Source organism: Macaca mulatta, chromosome 4, assembly GCF_049350105.2.
Source record: "Macaca mulatta isolate MMU2019108-1 chromosome 4, T2T-MMU8v2.0, whole genome shotgun sequence".
Classification (NCBI taxonomy): Eukaryota; Metazoa; Chordata; class Mammalia; order Primates; family Cercopithecidae; genus Macaca; species Macaca mulatta.
The window spans coordinates 102,269,086-102,286,246 of NC_133409.1; the positions used below are offsets into that span (position 1 = coordinate 102,269,086).

At 36.8% G+C, this 17,161-nt stretch overlaps 1 protein-coding gene across 30 annotated transcripts in view; it reads left to right on the top strand.

Moving 5' to 3' along the window:
• SNAP91 (synaptosome associated protein 91) overlaps window positions 1–16,939 on the top strand; it is a 166,195-nt gene extending 149,256 nt beyond the window's left edge. For 25 of the 30 annotated variants that reach the window (XM_077998352.1, XM_077998360.1, XM_015136764.3 and 22 more), the window contains 4 exons: window positions 8,538–8,621; window positions 9,269–9,373; window positions 13,228–13,330; window positions 15,537–16,934. In XM_077998352.1, coding sequence (XP_077854478.1) covers window positions 8,538–8,621; window positions 9,269–9,373; window positions 13,228–13,320 — 282 coding nt within the window. In that variant the 3' untranslated portion in view covers window positions 13,321–13,330; window positions 15,537–16,934. 30 annotated transcript variants of the gene reach the window in all.
• The last annotated feature ends 222 nt before the right edge of the window (window positions 16,940–17,161 follow it).

The following is a 17,161-nucleotide window of genomic DNA, read 5'->3' on the forward strand; positions in this document are numbered from 1 at the left end:
TACCTTAAATCATCTTTCTCAAGTTCAAAGTTCCACAAATCTCTGGGGCAGGGGCAAAATGCCACTAGTCTCCTTGCTAAAATGTAACAAGAGTCACCTTCACTCTAATTCTCAAGAAGTTCCTCATCTCTACCTGAGACCACCGCAGCCCACATTTTCCCATCATCTTCTGAGACCTCCAAACTGTTCCAACCTGGGCCTGTTACCCAGTTCCAAAGTTGATTCCTCATTTTCAGGTGTCTTTTCCGCAGCACTCCACTCTACTGGTAGCAATTTACTGTATTAGTTTGTTTTTATACTGCTGATCAAGACATACCTGAGAGTGGGCAATTTACAAAAGAAAGAGGTTTCATGAACTTACAGTTCAGCATGGCTGGGGAGGCCTCACAATCATGGTGGAAGACAAGGAGGAGCAAGTCATATCTTACATGGATGGCAGCCGGCAAAGAGAGAGCTTGTTTGGGGAAACTCCCCCTTATAAAACCATCAGATCTCATGAGACTTATTCACTACCACAAGAACAGCACAGGAGAGACCAGCCCCCATGATTCAATTACCTCCCACCAGGCCGTCCCACAACACATGGGAATTCAAGATGAGACTTGGGTAGGAAGACAGTCAAACCATATCACCCAGGTTTCTATGTGAGGCAGTTTACTAAATAATGAGGCCACTAACCCAGAAGGGAACAAGGGAAAAGCACTTTAAAAGTAATATTAAGTTGAACAACTTCCTTGGCCATTACCCACCCTGAGATCAAGACTTAACTGTGCAAAGTTAAGAATTCATCAAGTACTTAATTAACAACTGTTTGGCATCTTTAGGATAACAAAGCTGCCGACTGATTGGTAGGCACTTTCACAGAGACTGAGATTAATGTCTCATTTTTTAACCCCAAAACTCCTTATTTTTGTTTATGAAGCAGAAAATTTTTAATTATTGGTAATTAAACCCCAGAAAGTTAAATATGGAAAGTTTTAGCATAAAGTATCCACAGCAGCTATGGAAAGAGAAATTAGAACAACAGAAACTATTTGTTACAATAAAGAGTTACATAAAGTTTTATTTCCTTTATTTTACTTACCATTTTACACCACAATATAAAGGTTGTCTTATGCATATTTTATCTTTATTAATTCTTAGTTTTATCTATATTCTTTTATAAATTCGCTGCCATTTACTCCATTTATTTTTTACAAAGCTGTTGTTTCCTAACAAAGCTGTGGCTTTGCTTTTACTTAAGAAATTATTCTGAGGGAACTAGTGTAGCTTTCTCTCACATGCCCTTATACCCTGCCTCCCCGGTTGATCTCTTCCATCCTTCTATTCCTTTATAGTCTCTTTCTAGGAATATTCAAGGAAAAGAGCTAGAGACACCAGAAACAAGTGCTTCAGAAGCAGCAAAGCAGTGTTTCCCAATTTTCCTTGTAATCTACAGGTCTTTGCTATTGAGAAGGAGATGAAGGATGCAGATTTGGGAAGGGGGATCCTTTTGCTGCCTTTTTGAAGTTTTTATTGATTGATAAGAACTAAGATTACTTTTCCCCACTTATTCCAAATTTCCCTTAATTGCTTCTTAGAGGTGTAGCTATAACATTTTTCAGATCACAGAACCCAAGTTAGATCTAAAAACCTTAGCAGGACTTGAATTTGAACTATGTGTGCTGGCAGGGCTCTGTCATCATTGCCATCAGGAGCCCTGTGCTTCCTGGGTTACTTATTCGAATGTGTTTTACAGTGCACAGCAGACCTATTAACTTTTTATCGAAGAAGTGGGAAGATACTTGCAATTCAGAAATATGTGCATTTTGCAAGAAGATCACTGTTAAAAGAAAAGCTTTAGACAAAATTAATTTAACAGAGTTGAGCTGGGTGCAATGACTTACCCATATACTCCCAGCAACTGAGGCGGTAGGATCACTTGAGGCCAGGAATTTGAGGCCAGCCTGGGCAGCATAGTGAGGCCCCATCTCTAGAAAAATTAAAAAGTTAGCTGGGTGTGGTGGCACATGCCTGTAGTAAAAGCTACATGAGAGGCTGAGACAGGAGGATTGCTTGAGCCCTAGAGTTTGAGCCTACAGTGAGCTATGATTATGCAAGTTTAACAGAGTTTATTAAGTGAAGAATGATCCATTAATCAGGTACCAGTTGGAAACAGAAGAGGTTCAGAGAGCTCCAGCACAGCAGTATGGACCATGAACTTCTATTGGCTGATAGAGAAGTACAACAAAATATATTTGGTTGATCAGAATAGAAAGACCCTAAATAGAGGTTAGTTGTTGATCTCTACTTAATAAAGTCTCTAGTTAGAATCTGTTAGTTGGCAATTTCTGATTGGTAAAGTCTCCAGTTTCATTTTATTGTTTATGTTGGGCTTCATTTTGCTTACATGAGAACTCAAGGTGCTAGAGCTGTACCAGTCAAGTGGCATCCCAATTAAAATCTTATCACCACTGAATCTAAGAGTTAATCTACCATTTTAGCAAAATGACTAACTCAGACAATTTCTTCAAATTGTTTGACCATTTATTTGATCAGGAATTTCTGCAGGTTCATTTTGCTTTGATAACTAATAAAGCCCTTTTCTCTTTTATAGCCTGAAGTCCTAATGATGCAATTCAGGTCTAGTAAATAGCCTACCACCTACCCTATTGAAATGATGGGTAAAGCATTAATGTGAAATATAATTTTATAGGTATTTTATTTCTTTTGAAAAATTTTTTATTGAGATAAAATTCACTTAACATTTAAATTCACTATTTTAACAACTTAAAGTATACAATTCAATGATTCTTAGTATATTTACAGCATTGCAAAACCATCACTATTATCTAATTTCATAATATTTCCATCACCCCAAAAAGAAATGCAGTCTCTTTCAATTTCCCCTTACCCTTATAGCTTTTTGTGCCTGGCTTCTTTTACTAATTAGCATAACATTTTCTAGGTTTATCCATATTAAAGTATGTATCAGTACTTCATTTTTATGGCTGAATATATTTCATTTTATGGATATATCACATTTTGTTTATCCATTCATCAGTTGATGAACACTTATGTTGTTTCTGTTACACATAATAAATTTTTATTATCATATATGAGTTTTCATATGAACATATATCCTCAATTCTATTTGGAATAGAACTCTGGGTCATCTGTAAGTCGATGTTTAACTTTTGAGGAACTGCCAAGCTTTTCCATAGCAGCTACGTTATTTTACATTGCCACCAGCAATACATAGGGTTTCAAGTTCTCTTTATCCTCCCAACACTTGTTATTTTTCATTTCATTATTTATTATATCATTCTAATGAGCATGAAGTGGTATTTCATTATGACATTGATATGCATTTCCCTGATGACTAACAATGTTTAACATCTTTTCATGTGTGTATTGATCATTTGTATATCTTCTTTAGAGAAATGTCTATTTATGTTGTAGAGGAGGAAGAATTCTTTTTTCCTACTATGCTCCTAGACTCTCTAGCTGGGGCTGTGAACACTGGACTGACCAAAGACAAATTAAAAGGAATAAACAGAAGTTATTAGCACATGCATCATGCTTACTCATGGGAGCGCTCAGGATGAGTAACTCAGAGGCTTGATTAGAACATGGGCTTAGGTGGCATCTTAGCAAAGGAACAATAAATTTTTAGAGAAGTCACAAGACAAAGGAAAAGGACTTTGACTCTCTAAGTTGGCAAATATATGAGAAAATAATGGCAGTTCAAGGCTAATTAGTCAAGTTTGTTAGGCATTTTGTTCTGATGCCCTCTTCAGGCTGATTCGGGTCTCAAGTTGTCTCTGGTGATAAACATTTGTCCCTGATAGAGAGGGGAGGAGAAATATCTCTGTAAATTTATTTTCCAAATAGTGAGAAGGAGGAGAGCTTTTCTTGTATCTGCTTCTTTTCAGTTGCCTTCAGCTCAAAGTAATTATTATGCCAAAGTGTCGTATTTTGGGGTGGCATATTCTGCTACCCTACAATATCCTTAGCCCATTTTATAATTGGGTTGTCTTTTTATTATGGAGTTGAAAGAGATCTTTCATATTCGGGATACTAGATGCTTATCAGATAAATGATCTGCCAATATTTTTATGTCATTCTGCGAGTTAGCTCTTCGTTTTCTTGATAGTGTCCTTTGATGCACAAAAGTTCTTAATTTTGATAAACTCCAATTTATCTATTTTTTGCTTTTATTACTTGTGCTTTTGGTGTCATATTGCTAAAAACTATTGCCTTAATCATAGGTCTTGAAATTTTTTACCTATGTTTCTTTCCAGGAGTTTTATAGTTTTACCTCTTACATTAAATCTTTGACCTATTTTGAGCTCTTTTTTTTTTTATATGATAGGGGTCCAAATTTATTGTGTTGCATGTGGAAGTTCAGTTGTCTTAGAATTATTTGTTTAAAGGACTATTCTGACTGGGTACAACAGCTCATACCTGTAATCCCAGTACTTTTGAAAGCTAAGGTGTATGGATTACTTGAGCTCAGGAGTCTGAGACTAGCCTGAGCAACATAATGAGACCCTATCTCTACAAAAAATAAAATAAAATTAGCCGGGTGTGGTGGCATGCATCTGTGGTTCCACCTACTCAGGAGGCTGAAATAAGAGGATTGCTTGATCCAGGCAAGTAGAGAATCACTTGAGCCAGGGAACTAGAGGCTGCAGTGAGCCATGATCATGCCACTGCACTCCAGCCTTGGTGACAGAGCAAGATCCTGTCTAAAAAAAGAAAAAGAAAAAAAGGAAGAGACTATTCTTTCTTGATTAATTGATTTTGATAACCTTGTCAAAAATTAATTGACCATCTGACATATTGGGCTGAATAATTTAAGAAAGAGAAAAAAAATTATCCATAGATGTGTGGGTTTATTTCCAGACTCTTTATTTGCTTATGTTGATCTATGTGTCTGTCCTTATGCTAGTACCACCTGTTTTGATTAATGTACCTTTGTTTTAAGTTTTGAAACCAGGAAGTGTGCTTCCCCCAAATTTGTTCTTTTTCAAAACTGTTTTGGCTATCCTGGTTCTCTTGCATTTTTGTATAAATTTTAGGTTCAGATTATCCATTTCTCCAAAAAAAAGTGGGTGAAATTTTGATAGGGATTTCATTGAATCTGTGTAGCAATTTGCAGATTATTACTATCTTAATATTAAGTCTTCCAACCCATGAACAAAGGGTGTCTTTCCATTTATTTAGATCTTACTTAATTTCTTTCAACAATGTTCTATAGTTGCAGTGTTCAAGTCTCATATTTCTGTTAAATTTATTTTTTAATATTTTATTGTTGATGCTATTATAAGTAGAACTGTTTTCATAATTACATTTTTCAATTTTTCATTGCTAGTTCCACAGGAACACTGCACTGAGTTTTGTATATTGGTCTTATATCCTGCAACTTTGAAGAACATGTTTATTAGCTTTGATAGTTTTGTTGTATATGGATTCTTTAGGGATTTCTGTATATAAAAAAGATTGTGTCATCAATGAATAAAGATAGTTTCATTCTTTCTTTCCCACCTGGATGCCATTTCTTGCTTTTTCCTGCTAACTGCCCTGACTTAGAACTTTCAGAACCTCCTTGTCTTATTCTTAGGTAGAAAGCTTTCAGTCATTTTTTTTCAGTCACTAAGTATGATGTTAGCTGTGGGCTTTTTGCAGATACCCTTTATCAGGTTGAGGAATTTCCGTGCTATTTCTAGTTTGTTGAGTACTTTTTGTCATGAAAAGCTGTTGGACTTTGTCAAATGCTTTTCTACATCTATTGATATGATCATTGTTGTGATTTTCCCTTATTCGTTTTTCAGGTCTCTCTTAGGAAAGTGGCTGCAAACTCTAACCCTGCCCTGACAGGCCTCAAAAGCAGGTTGCTGTTTACAATGTGCCTTTCATGGGATACTTCTTTATTGTGGTGGAAGCCTCATGTCTAAGATGTCTCTCTCACAGGAAGCTTGTTTATACTGGCAAATGCCCTTGTGGCTCTTGTCTAAACTGTGTTATTTCTACCAACATAGCCACTCTCTAAGAGAACTTGACCTGCAGAGAAGTTAGGTGTCAGTCAAGTGAGACACAGAGGAGGCATACAATAAAACACATGAAATTACAGAATCTGTAAGTAATAAAACTTACAGATTCCAGGGAGAAGAGGGCAACATGCCAAAGGGAAGTGGGGAGCCATCCAGGACACATGTGTTCAACCAGTGGGTAGGAGCAAAAGAGAGTGAGAGTGAGGGATCTGTGGGCCAAGGCCTTTATTGGGGTCTAGTATATCACCCAAGCAGATTTTCCACAGGAATTTAATTGGTAGGTTTACAGCAAGCAGGCACAAGTTCCATGGAATGACGCTGTGACTGAGAGTTGGTTGTTGTGGCATATCTGTACAGTTAGCTCTGCAGAGTGTGGGGGACAGTGGGGTAAATCAAGTAGGTTGTATCTAGCTATCCCATAGGGAAGGTGTTGGTATGAAGCAGATATCTGGATGACCACCTGAAGGAACTGGGAGGAGTCAGAGAACTAGAAACTGTGTCAAGAGTGATTAAGCCCTGCTTCTGATATGAGAAAATTAAAGGTGTATCCTAAATAGATGCTGAGGTAACATAAATTATAGGAGTTAACTATAATCATGTAATTTTTATTTTATTCTATTACTATGGTGTATTGCATGTGTTAATTTTCATATATTAAACCAACCTTGCTTTCCTGGGTAAAACCTGGTCATGGTGTATAATCTTTTAATATGCTCCTGGATCCAGTGTGCTAGCATTTTGTTGAGATTTTTTCATCAACATTCATAAGGAATATTGCGCTGTAGTTTTCTTTTGTTTGTGATATCTTTGTCTAGCTTTGGTGTCAGGGTAATACTGGCATCAAAGAATGGTTAAAAAGTGTTACCTTTATTTTGAAAAGCTTGAGAAGAATTGATATTAATTCTTTATATATTTGGTAGAATTCACCAATGAAGATATCTAGTTCTGGATTTTTTCTTTGATGGAAGGTTTTTATTGTTATTGATGTTTTTTTAGAGACAGGGTCTCACTTTGTCACACAGGCTGAAGTACAGTGGTGCTATCACAACTCACTGCATTCTCAAGCTCTGAGCTAAAGCTATCCTCCCACCTCAGCCTCCTGAGTAGCTAAGACTACAGGCACACACCACCAAAAATTAGGCCCAGCTAACTTTTAAAATTTTTTTTGTTGAGATGGGTTCTTGCTACATTGCCCATACTGCTGTGTTGCTGTTCCTAAACTCCTGGCCTCAAGTGATTCTCCTGCCTCGGCCTCCTAATATAAGTGTAAAATACACGTCAACTGATATTTGGCTTTCTTGAACTTCTCTGACATCGGATTTAGCCAAAGTACAATTTAGGGACTCCAGTAGAACAATATGGATATGACTTAGGGAAGATGTGAAAAACTAGTAACATAAAGATACTATGAACAAATAGTAAAACAAACAAACAAACAACTGTTTTCTCTATACAAAAGCATTTTTACTTTGAGTCATTAGTACCTCTAAACTAATAAAGCAATTTAAATGGCTTTTCTTATAGTGAGAGTGAATTTGAAGGAAAAATAGGAAACAGTTTGCAGAAAGCTATTTAAGAAATTACTTACACTTATTAGCTAAATACACTAGAATTTCATATACATTCTTTTAAGTGAAAATCAGTCAAGTTTGAGGGCACTGTTTGTTTCACATGACCAAATAGTTTCCTAGTAGTGAATGCCACTAATATGCTGGGATTACAGGCATGAGCCACCACATCCACCTGTAAACCTTGCTTAATATAAATTGGAGCCATATAGAAAGATTAGAACAATTCTCAAATGTCTAACCCAATACCGTTAGAGGATATGATGATAGGAAAAGACAAGCTTAGGGAAGTTTGACTCATTTCCAGTGAGGATGGGTCTAAAAAGATAGAAAGTCCAATGTTGTGAGCAAACTGCAAGCCAGCAAGTCCAAATGACACTGTAACAGAGAACATCAAGTCAGTAATCTTGTTTATATCATTGATGTGGTGCTAAAACCATTTTCCTTTTTAAATTTAAAACTGAAATTTGAGATTTTCTTTACATATCCACTCATACATATTTGACATGCATTCATTTTAAAATTCTGTCATTTTAAAACCAAATTATGTTCAGCTGGGTACAGTGGCTCTTGCCTGTAATCCAGCATTTTGGGAGGCCAAGGCAGGAGGATTGCTTGAGGCCAGGAGCTTGAGACCAGCCTAGGCAGCATAGCATGACCCATCTCTACAAAAAATTTTTAAAACTTGGTCAGCCATGGTGGCATGTGCCCATGGTCCCAGCTATTCAGGAGGCTGAGGTGGGAGAATTGCTTGAGCCCAGGAGTTCAAGGCTGCAGTGAGCTGTGATCATGCCATTGTACTCCAGCCTGGGCAATGGAGTGATACCCCATCTTTAAAATAAATAAACAATAACCAAATTATATTGTTCTTTTTGTTTGTTTTGTGTGTTTTTGTGTTATTTGTATGTGTATGTCTGTCTGTCTCTCTGTGTAGCAAGGAGCTGTACCTCCAACCAGTTCAGTTCCTCCTGTTGCCGGGGCCCCATCGGTTGGACAACCTGGAGCAGGATTTGGAATGGTGAGTGATGACCTATGCTAAAAATTGTAATCGACATTTCTAAATTATTTGCCAGATCCCAAATTAGTAAGTATTCCTACAGAATATAATTCTTCCCAAAACATAGTAAGTAAAACTTAAAAAGTTGTCATCTGCTTTAAACCTTAAGTAGTCTACACATGAAGTGACAAAATCAGTCATAAAATATGTTCTACCATCAAATTAATTTCTATAGTACGTTGTTATATCATTTTTACTAGAATATTTACAAATAGCTTTAGCCCATCATCAAAATCAACCCTTAATTATTATACTAGGACTGTTTATTCACCAATTTTACCAGCCAATTTTAGGACCATCTTTCATAAAGAAACAAATTTTTATCTCTCCAAGAATTATGCTTAGAGAAGATGAATAAACAACAATAAAGTTTGGTTAGGATGAGGATACCATGTGGCCAACCAGGCTTATGCTACCCACCCACCTTAGCGACTCTCTCCCTCACAGTACAGCCTCACATTATCCCTAGTTAGAATTACAAATTATACTTCCTCATAGTCCTGCATTCCTCAAATATTGTCAGAAGTACATAAAAGCAATAAATGTCAGGATAGTGCCCTAGTGGGTTCCACTCATGCTCTGAACCACTCTCCATTCTTCCTCCTCAGCCTCCTGCTGGGACAGGCATGCCCATGATGCCTCAGCAGCCAGTCATGTTTGCACAGCCCATGATGAGGCCGCCCTTTGGAGCTGCTGCTGTACCTGGCACGCAGGTCAGTTTGTTCAATGTCCACAAACCAGTCAGTGACATTAACTAATAAGTATAAAACATTGGTGTAGCAAACTGTTTAAAAAGTGTTTTTACCTAATGTAATTCTCATACCTGTTGCTTCAGAAGTAAAGGGAGCATGGAAGACAGATCTGCAAAAGTGTGAGATTTGGGGGAAAAAATGATGGAAATAACTTACTGTCTAAAGATCCCTCCATTGTCTTCCTACTTAATTCAAATTGGTTCCTGAGAACATCCAGATATTCAGGGCATCCAAGGCATTTGTCCCAGAGAAGTGGGTGCTTCTGGTCTGTAGTTTTAGCATGTGTTCCCAGTGTTAGCCAGAAAGGTTGGCAGCACAGTCCTCCAGACTGCCATGTCTGCCCAAGACTCGTGACACTAACTGCAATAAGTTTGCCAAACTGCATAGTCTGTAAGAATAGTCCCTTTTAGAATGTCCTCACTCCAGAAAAAAAGCACACATTCGTGAGTCCTCGGGGCCACCCCCACTTCAGACTAGCTGACTACAAATTCGAGGTTTTTCCATGGCCACCCTCAGGTTAAGCAGTTTCCTAGAATGATTCACAGAACTCAGGAAAGCACTAAACTTATAAGAGTTTTATTGTAGTAAAAGGATACAAATTAGATCCAGTTATAGGAAAAGATACATAAACATCATCTGGGAAAGTTCTAAACATGAAGCTTCTTTGTCCTCAGAGGTGGGTTCTCCTCCGGGCATCATCGTGTGACAGTACACATGCAGTATTGCAAGCTCACCTGAGCTTCAGCGTCCAGCATTTATTGATGCTTCATTATGTAGGATTGGTTGGTTGAATTGTTACCCATTTTGTGGAACTCAATCTTCAACCCCTGTTCCCCTCTGAAGATCAGACTGGTTTCATGCGGCCCAAAGACCCAGCCCTAAAATCACATGGTTGGGCTTTCTGCCTCCACTCTGAGTCACCTTGTTAGCATAAACTGTCAGGTGTTCCTGGAGCCCACCTTGAATAACAAAGACACACCTACCATTTGGGAAATTAGAAGGATTTAGAGGTTACCTTTCTGGGAAAGGGAAAAACCTCAGTTTAGGTAAAGCTAAATTCCTTACTACACACTGTGCTACTTCCTCTTCAAAAATGACAAAATATATTACACTTTGTTGAACCGTTTTGCTGCTAGAGGTGCTAGTCTTAGTGATGAATCATGCTTTCCTGATTCCTCTTTTAAATTGTCTGGCTGAGGTGATGGTACATGTCAAACCAAAGAAGTTTTCCTCATGAGAAATTGACTTGGATGGAGTCAGGACACCAAATTACTATTTTGGTAGCAGCATGCTTTACAAACTAGACCAAATAGCTCAAATATATTTTAATGCTATGAGTAAATGTTTTCAGTCCTATACTATTTTTAACTTATCAAATCAGTATTTATACTGTCTTATCTGTGGAATACCTGCTGTGAACTTTCTGAGTATACCTTAATCCCTTTTGCTTCCTTGATGCATCTCTAAATCCATGGACCTGTTACCAAGATTTCCTTTCAGCTTCTTCACTTTGCCCCTCAAAAGCAACAGGGACCAAGAGAAAGAATGGTGGATGTTGAAAGACAGAAATTTAGAACGTGAGAAGCCCTAGCCTTCATGGCTATTACTGGCCATAACTGGCTTCAGGAGAAATTTTCTAGTCTACCTGAAGACTACTGAACCCTGTGTAGTGTTGTTTTTGGGGACAGTGAGGAAGGTTTTGGGTATAATGGTTGCGATTAAGTGTAACTTAGATATACTTAAATTCTAAGGGATCTCATTTATCATAAATGTTTCCTTGATGTTTGAATAGATCCATGACTATCATCTTTTTGAATAAAAGAAATATTTCTGTTATTATGAACTTGGAGCAATGTTACTGAGATTTCTTTTAACCTTATTGTGTTTGATATATTGAAAGCTTCAGAAATAAATGAATATAATTTTATTACTTAAGACAGTTGTTTTTCTTGTGTAATACCAATGTTAGCAACAATTTACTTAATTAGAAGAATGAAAATAAAAGATAGATAGTATCATGGAAATACATTGTTTTAATCAGTAATTGAATTTATAATAAGCCAGGTAATGATACATCATATTTATGTAATATTTAGATTATATTTCCTATATCAGAGGAGAAGCATAATTATACTAGATAATAAAATAAATGTTGAGTTGGTAGCTTCAGAAAACAAAGTAGTTTTCTTATTACTGATGCCAGGACTGTCCTAGCATTTTTTCATTGGTTGGTATGATATCGTCATCTCACCTAATTATCAATAATGGACCAATCTTTGAGTTGATCTAAGGAACTTCAAGTCTTACATTTTTTTTTTTATATTTCTGTGAAGCAGATCCCAGGTTTTTTGTTGTTATTTGTTTGTTTGAGATAGGGTCTCACTCTGTTGCCCAGGCTGAAGTGCAGTGGTGCACTCATAGCTCACTGCAGCCTTGAACTCCCAGGCTCCAGGGATCTCTCACCTCAGCCTCTTGAGTAGCTGGGACCACAGGTGCAAGCCACTGCACCCAGTTAATTTTTTTTTTCACTTTTTGTAGAGATGAGGCCTCGCCTTGTTGCCCAGGCTGGTCTCAAACTCCTGGCCTCAAGTGATCCTCCTGCCTCGGCCTCCCAAAGGGCTGGAATTTTACAGATATGAGTCATTACACCCAGCCCATGTCCCAGTTTTAAACATGGAAATTTGACAAATAGATAATATAATTAGTCAGTAGTTTCTGGACATAGGACCAAAGCTCAAAATCCACACTTCTGGAACTCTGCTGAACTAATAAAAATATACATCACTGCCCCACAGTCCCAGCATGTTACTACAAGCATAGGAGATTAATTAGACTCAAAGCCTAGATGTCAACTATTACTCTATAGACTACATGAGATTTTTCAAGACCTTGTGTCCTGTAAAAGTCAGCTCCCGGAAGTTGTATCTGTGACACAATGAAAAAATAATTTAGATTCTGGTTAAACAGAAACAAGGCAAGTTAATTATTTGTTACTTTTGCTGCAAGTCCAATATGATTCTTTCCTATTGTATTTAATAATAAGTTTTAGCCTTCTCTGAGAGCTGAATAGATTGCATTAGAATTTAGTGGCATTCACTACTAGGAAACTATTTGGTCATGTGAAACAAACAGTGCCCTCAAACTTGACTGATTTTCACTTAAAAGAATGTATATGAAATTCTAGTATATTTAGCTAATAAGTGTAAGTAATTTCTTAAATAGCTTTCTGTAAACTGTTTCCTATTTTTCCTTCAAATTCACTCTCACTATAAGAAAAGCCATTTAAATTGCTTTATTAGTTTAGAGGTACTAATGACTCAAAGTAAAAATGCTTTTGTATAGAGAAAACAGTTGTTTGTTTGTTTGTTTTACTGTTTGTTCATAGTATCTTTATGTTACTAGTTTTTCACAACTTCCCTAAGTCATATCCATATTGTTCTACTGGAGTCCCTAAATTTTACTTTGGCTAAATCCGATGTCAGAGAAGTTCAAGAAAGCCAAATATCAGTTGAAGTATATTTTACCAGTCCAGAATTAAACACAACTCTGTGACTATGTAGAACAAGTAGATTTTATAAGCCTTTAACCATCTAATCTTCTGCATGTTTGTTTTCTTTGATATGTGTTCTGCCTAATGCTTTTCTCTCTCTCTCTCTCTCTTTCTCTCTGTCTCTCTGTCTCTCTCTCTCTCTGTCTCTCTCTCTGTCTCTCTCTCTCTCTCTCTCTCTCTCTCTCTCTCTCTCTCTCTCTCTCTCTCTCTCTCCCCCCCCCCTCCTTTTTATTCCTGCTCTTTGGGGCTGTCTTTTTCCCATTAGCTTTCTCCAAGCCCTACACCTGCCACTCAGAGTCCCAAGAAACCTCCAGCAAAGGACCCATTAGCGGATCTTAACATCAAGGATTTCTTGTAAACAATTTAAGGTATCTAATACTGAGCTTTTCCTGTAGGCTTGTAATAATGAGCTGTATAATGCTTAGCTATTTCAAGAGGTATTCATTATTTCTGCGTGTTGAATAGCTGTATGTAATAGTAATAATTTATTAAAATAATTTATTAAAGATATTAAAAGCTATCTTTAAGAATTTTTTAAAGTCTTAATTTATGTAACTGGGAGGACAAGTAACCTCCAAATTGTCCTTATCCTGGAAAGCAAAACGATTAGCTTTAATAAAGCAAAAAGGTGCCCAAGCTACTTGGTAAATTAGAAAATTGCCACTTTATGGCCGGTAGCGGTGGCTCAAGCCTGTAATCCCAGAACTTTGGGAGGCCGAGACGGGCGGATCACGAGGTCAGGAGATCGAGACCATCCTGGCTAACACGGTGAAACCCCGTCTCTATTAAGAAATACAAAAAACTAGCTGGGCGAGGTGGCGGGCGCCTGTAGTCCCAGCTACTCGGGAGGCTGAGGCCGGAGAATGGCGTAAACCCGGGAGGCGGAGCTTGCAGTGAGCTGAGATCCGGCCACTGCACTCCAGCCTGGGTGACAGAGCGAGACTCCGTCTCAAAAAAAAAAAAAAAAAATTGCCACTTTATTACATGATGACTGGAATTTACAGAAAGTCAACATTTATACTATTGCATTTAGAAATCATCTAAGAATGTATTTGACTGCATAATTGTATTTTTATTTTGCTTATCCTTCTTTTGCCCCATAAAGCTTAGATTATTACTCTTTACATTTCTGCATTCAAGCAGAATTTTTAATTTCTAATGTTCGAGTTTTAAATTTCACAAATTTCATATAATTTATGAAATGAGTCATGCTGAAGTTATGGAAGGAAACTAATGAAGGAAAAATGTTCACTATTGACCCCAGCACCTAACACAGTGGGTAGGTTCTCAACAAATCCTTGCTGAATGGACGAACATAATTTACATGGTACTTTTCACATCCACTTCTTAGTAGGAGATCAATCATGTGAGATAAACTAGCCAGAAATTTTTTGTCTCCATTTCACAGCCAAAAGAAGTGATCCTTGGGCATTAAGGAATTTGCCCAGTGTCCCACAAGGAGGAACTCAGTGTTTTTGGACTTCTGTCCAGTGTTGTTTTCAGTATGCACCTACTGTGCTACATATATTTCTTAAAAACCTTCACTAATGCCTACTAAGATCTTTGTGGATTCTTGATTTTTTTTTTAATATACAAGATTAATGATGTATTATTTTAAGGTATTGACATCTCAGTCAAGTAAACTCTCCTTATGCCCAACTTTTCTATTACACTTTGGATTGGCTAATGTAGACATAAGTGAGACAATGAACGCTTAATAACTTTCAGGAGTGACCAAGGAAACTGCATAGAGCAGCCTGAATTCACCTCTTAATAAATGTTGCTCTAATCATATGCCTGGAACTTTGATAAGTACAGGAAACAGATATGCTTGAGACAGTCCTTACCTGAGAGAGAGAGAGAGAGAGAGAGAGAGAGACAGAAACAGAGAGAGACAGAAACAGAGAGAGACAGAAACAGAGAAAGAGAGACAGAGATAGAGCCAGATAAAGACAGACACACAGAGAGAATGACTATTTTATGAAGAGTTATCTATGCGGCTAAGCCTTAAGACCCCACAAATGTTTCCAGCAGAAATGAATGATGCATGAATTAGCCAAGGAGATGAGTGGGAAGTGGCTGAGAAAAGGCATTGAGTCACCAGGGATCTCTCCGTTCTCATCTATTCTGTCACTGGTTCAGCTGTTTAGTAAGTGACTCATTGAACACCGTAACTGAATACATGAAAAAATAATGTAAGGTCATGGCCACGCCCCCTTTTTCTTTGGCTGACGTTTTTAAAGGTTAGCTGCTCTTAGATACTGAATGCTATACCGAATGTCCTGCTACTAAAATTTTTAATATGTGTCTAAATTTCAAATTTTTGTTGATATAATTATTAAAATGAAACTATACCTGAAAAGTTTTTTTTTTAATTTCTGGCTAAATTTTAAAAATGTTAAGCTTGTTTTAAAAAGCCGTGAAAAGTATGTAAATGTGAATTTGTCCATGCAGAGACCTTTTTATGTAAAAGTTGTTTGCAGAAACTGTGAAGTAAAATTGCAAGGGAGGTAAAATGTTTGAGGACTATGTAATACTCTTTTTTTCTAATTCTAATTTTTGTTTTCTTTACAGCTGCAATTTTTGTGACTGAATAGGAAAATAAATGAATTTGGAGACTTCAAATGAGATTGATGCTCAGTTTCAAAGGGAGCCACCAGTACCAAACCCAATGCTTACTCATAACTTCTCTTCCAAAATGTGTAGCACAGCCGTGAAAGTGAACATTAGGAATGTGTACTACCTTAGCTGTTATCCCTACTCTCGAAATTGTAGTGTATTTGGATTATTTGTGTATTGTACGATGTAAACAATGAATGGATGTTACTGATGCCTTTAGTGCTTTTCTGGACTTCGCCTGAGGACAGATGATGCAGCTGTTGTGTGGTGAGCTATTTGGAAAGATGTATCTGTGTTTTTGAAGGTTTCAATGTACATATAACTTTCAAACAAACCCGAAACTCTTCCCATAAATTATCTTTTCTTCTGTATCTGTTACAAGCGTAGTGCGATAATATCAGATAATAAGGAAAACACTCATAAATATACAAAACTTTTTTCAGTGTGGAGTACATTTTTCCAATCACAGGAACTTCAACTGTTGTGAGAAATGTTTATTTTTGTGGCACTGTATATGTTAAGAAATTTTATTTTAAAAAATATAAAGGTTAACGTCCATAATAAATACTTCTCTTTGAAACTACCTTATCAAGAATGAAAAATCATATGGGAAGAATCCCCTATTTATCACTGCTATATTAAAATATATATATTTTAATTATATTTGACAGGTTTTGCATCTAAATTGACCTATTTATTCATTCTTGATTAAATGCACTGAAAAGTAAAGAGTCTGTTTGTATCACGTTCATGAAAATGCAGTTAGAGAGGTACTATTCAAGTTATTCTGAAGGCACCCCAAGGTATATCTGTAATTTAAAGATATTACTGCAGATATTTTTACTTTACTGTGAGTTTTTGGTACATCTGTTAATTTAGTATTTCTTTGTGTGTTTTGTAGACTAGTGTTCTTCCATCCTTCAATTGAGCTCAAAGTAGGTTTTGTTGTAACATTGTGATTAGGATTTAAACTAATTCAGAGAATTGTATCTTTTACTGTACATACTGTATTCTTTAAGTTTTAATTTGTCGTCATACTGTCTGTGCTGATGGCTTGGCTTAAGATTTTGATGCACAAATGAGGTCACTGTTGATCAGTGTTGCTAGTGGCTTGGCAGCTCTTCATAAAAGCATATTGGGTTGGAAAGGTGTTTGCCTATTTTTCAAATTATTTAATAGATGTATGGTACCATTTAAAAGTGGTTGTATCTGAATTTACTGTGGGGATAACATACACTGTAATGGGGAAAAATTACCTAAGACCAATTTCAAAATGGCTTTCTTTGTATTTCAGTTTAAAAACCCAGTGCATGTATGCCCTCTGAGATGCAATAAACACCTTGAACAAAGAAATGCAAACATAACCCTTCTCTCTTTGATTATGTTTTGGGAAAAAGGTCCGTTTCAAATGACACACACAGCAGACATAATATTGAATATTTTAAAATGCTGTCATGCCAATAGAGTTTTGATTATTTTACAAAAAATTAAAAACAAGGAAAAAGCAATTTTAACAAGCTTTCATTAAACTTGGGTCTCCATAGCTGCCGCCAAATGAGTTGAAATTCCATGTTTCAAGA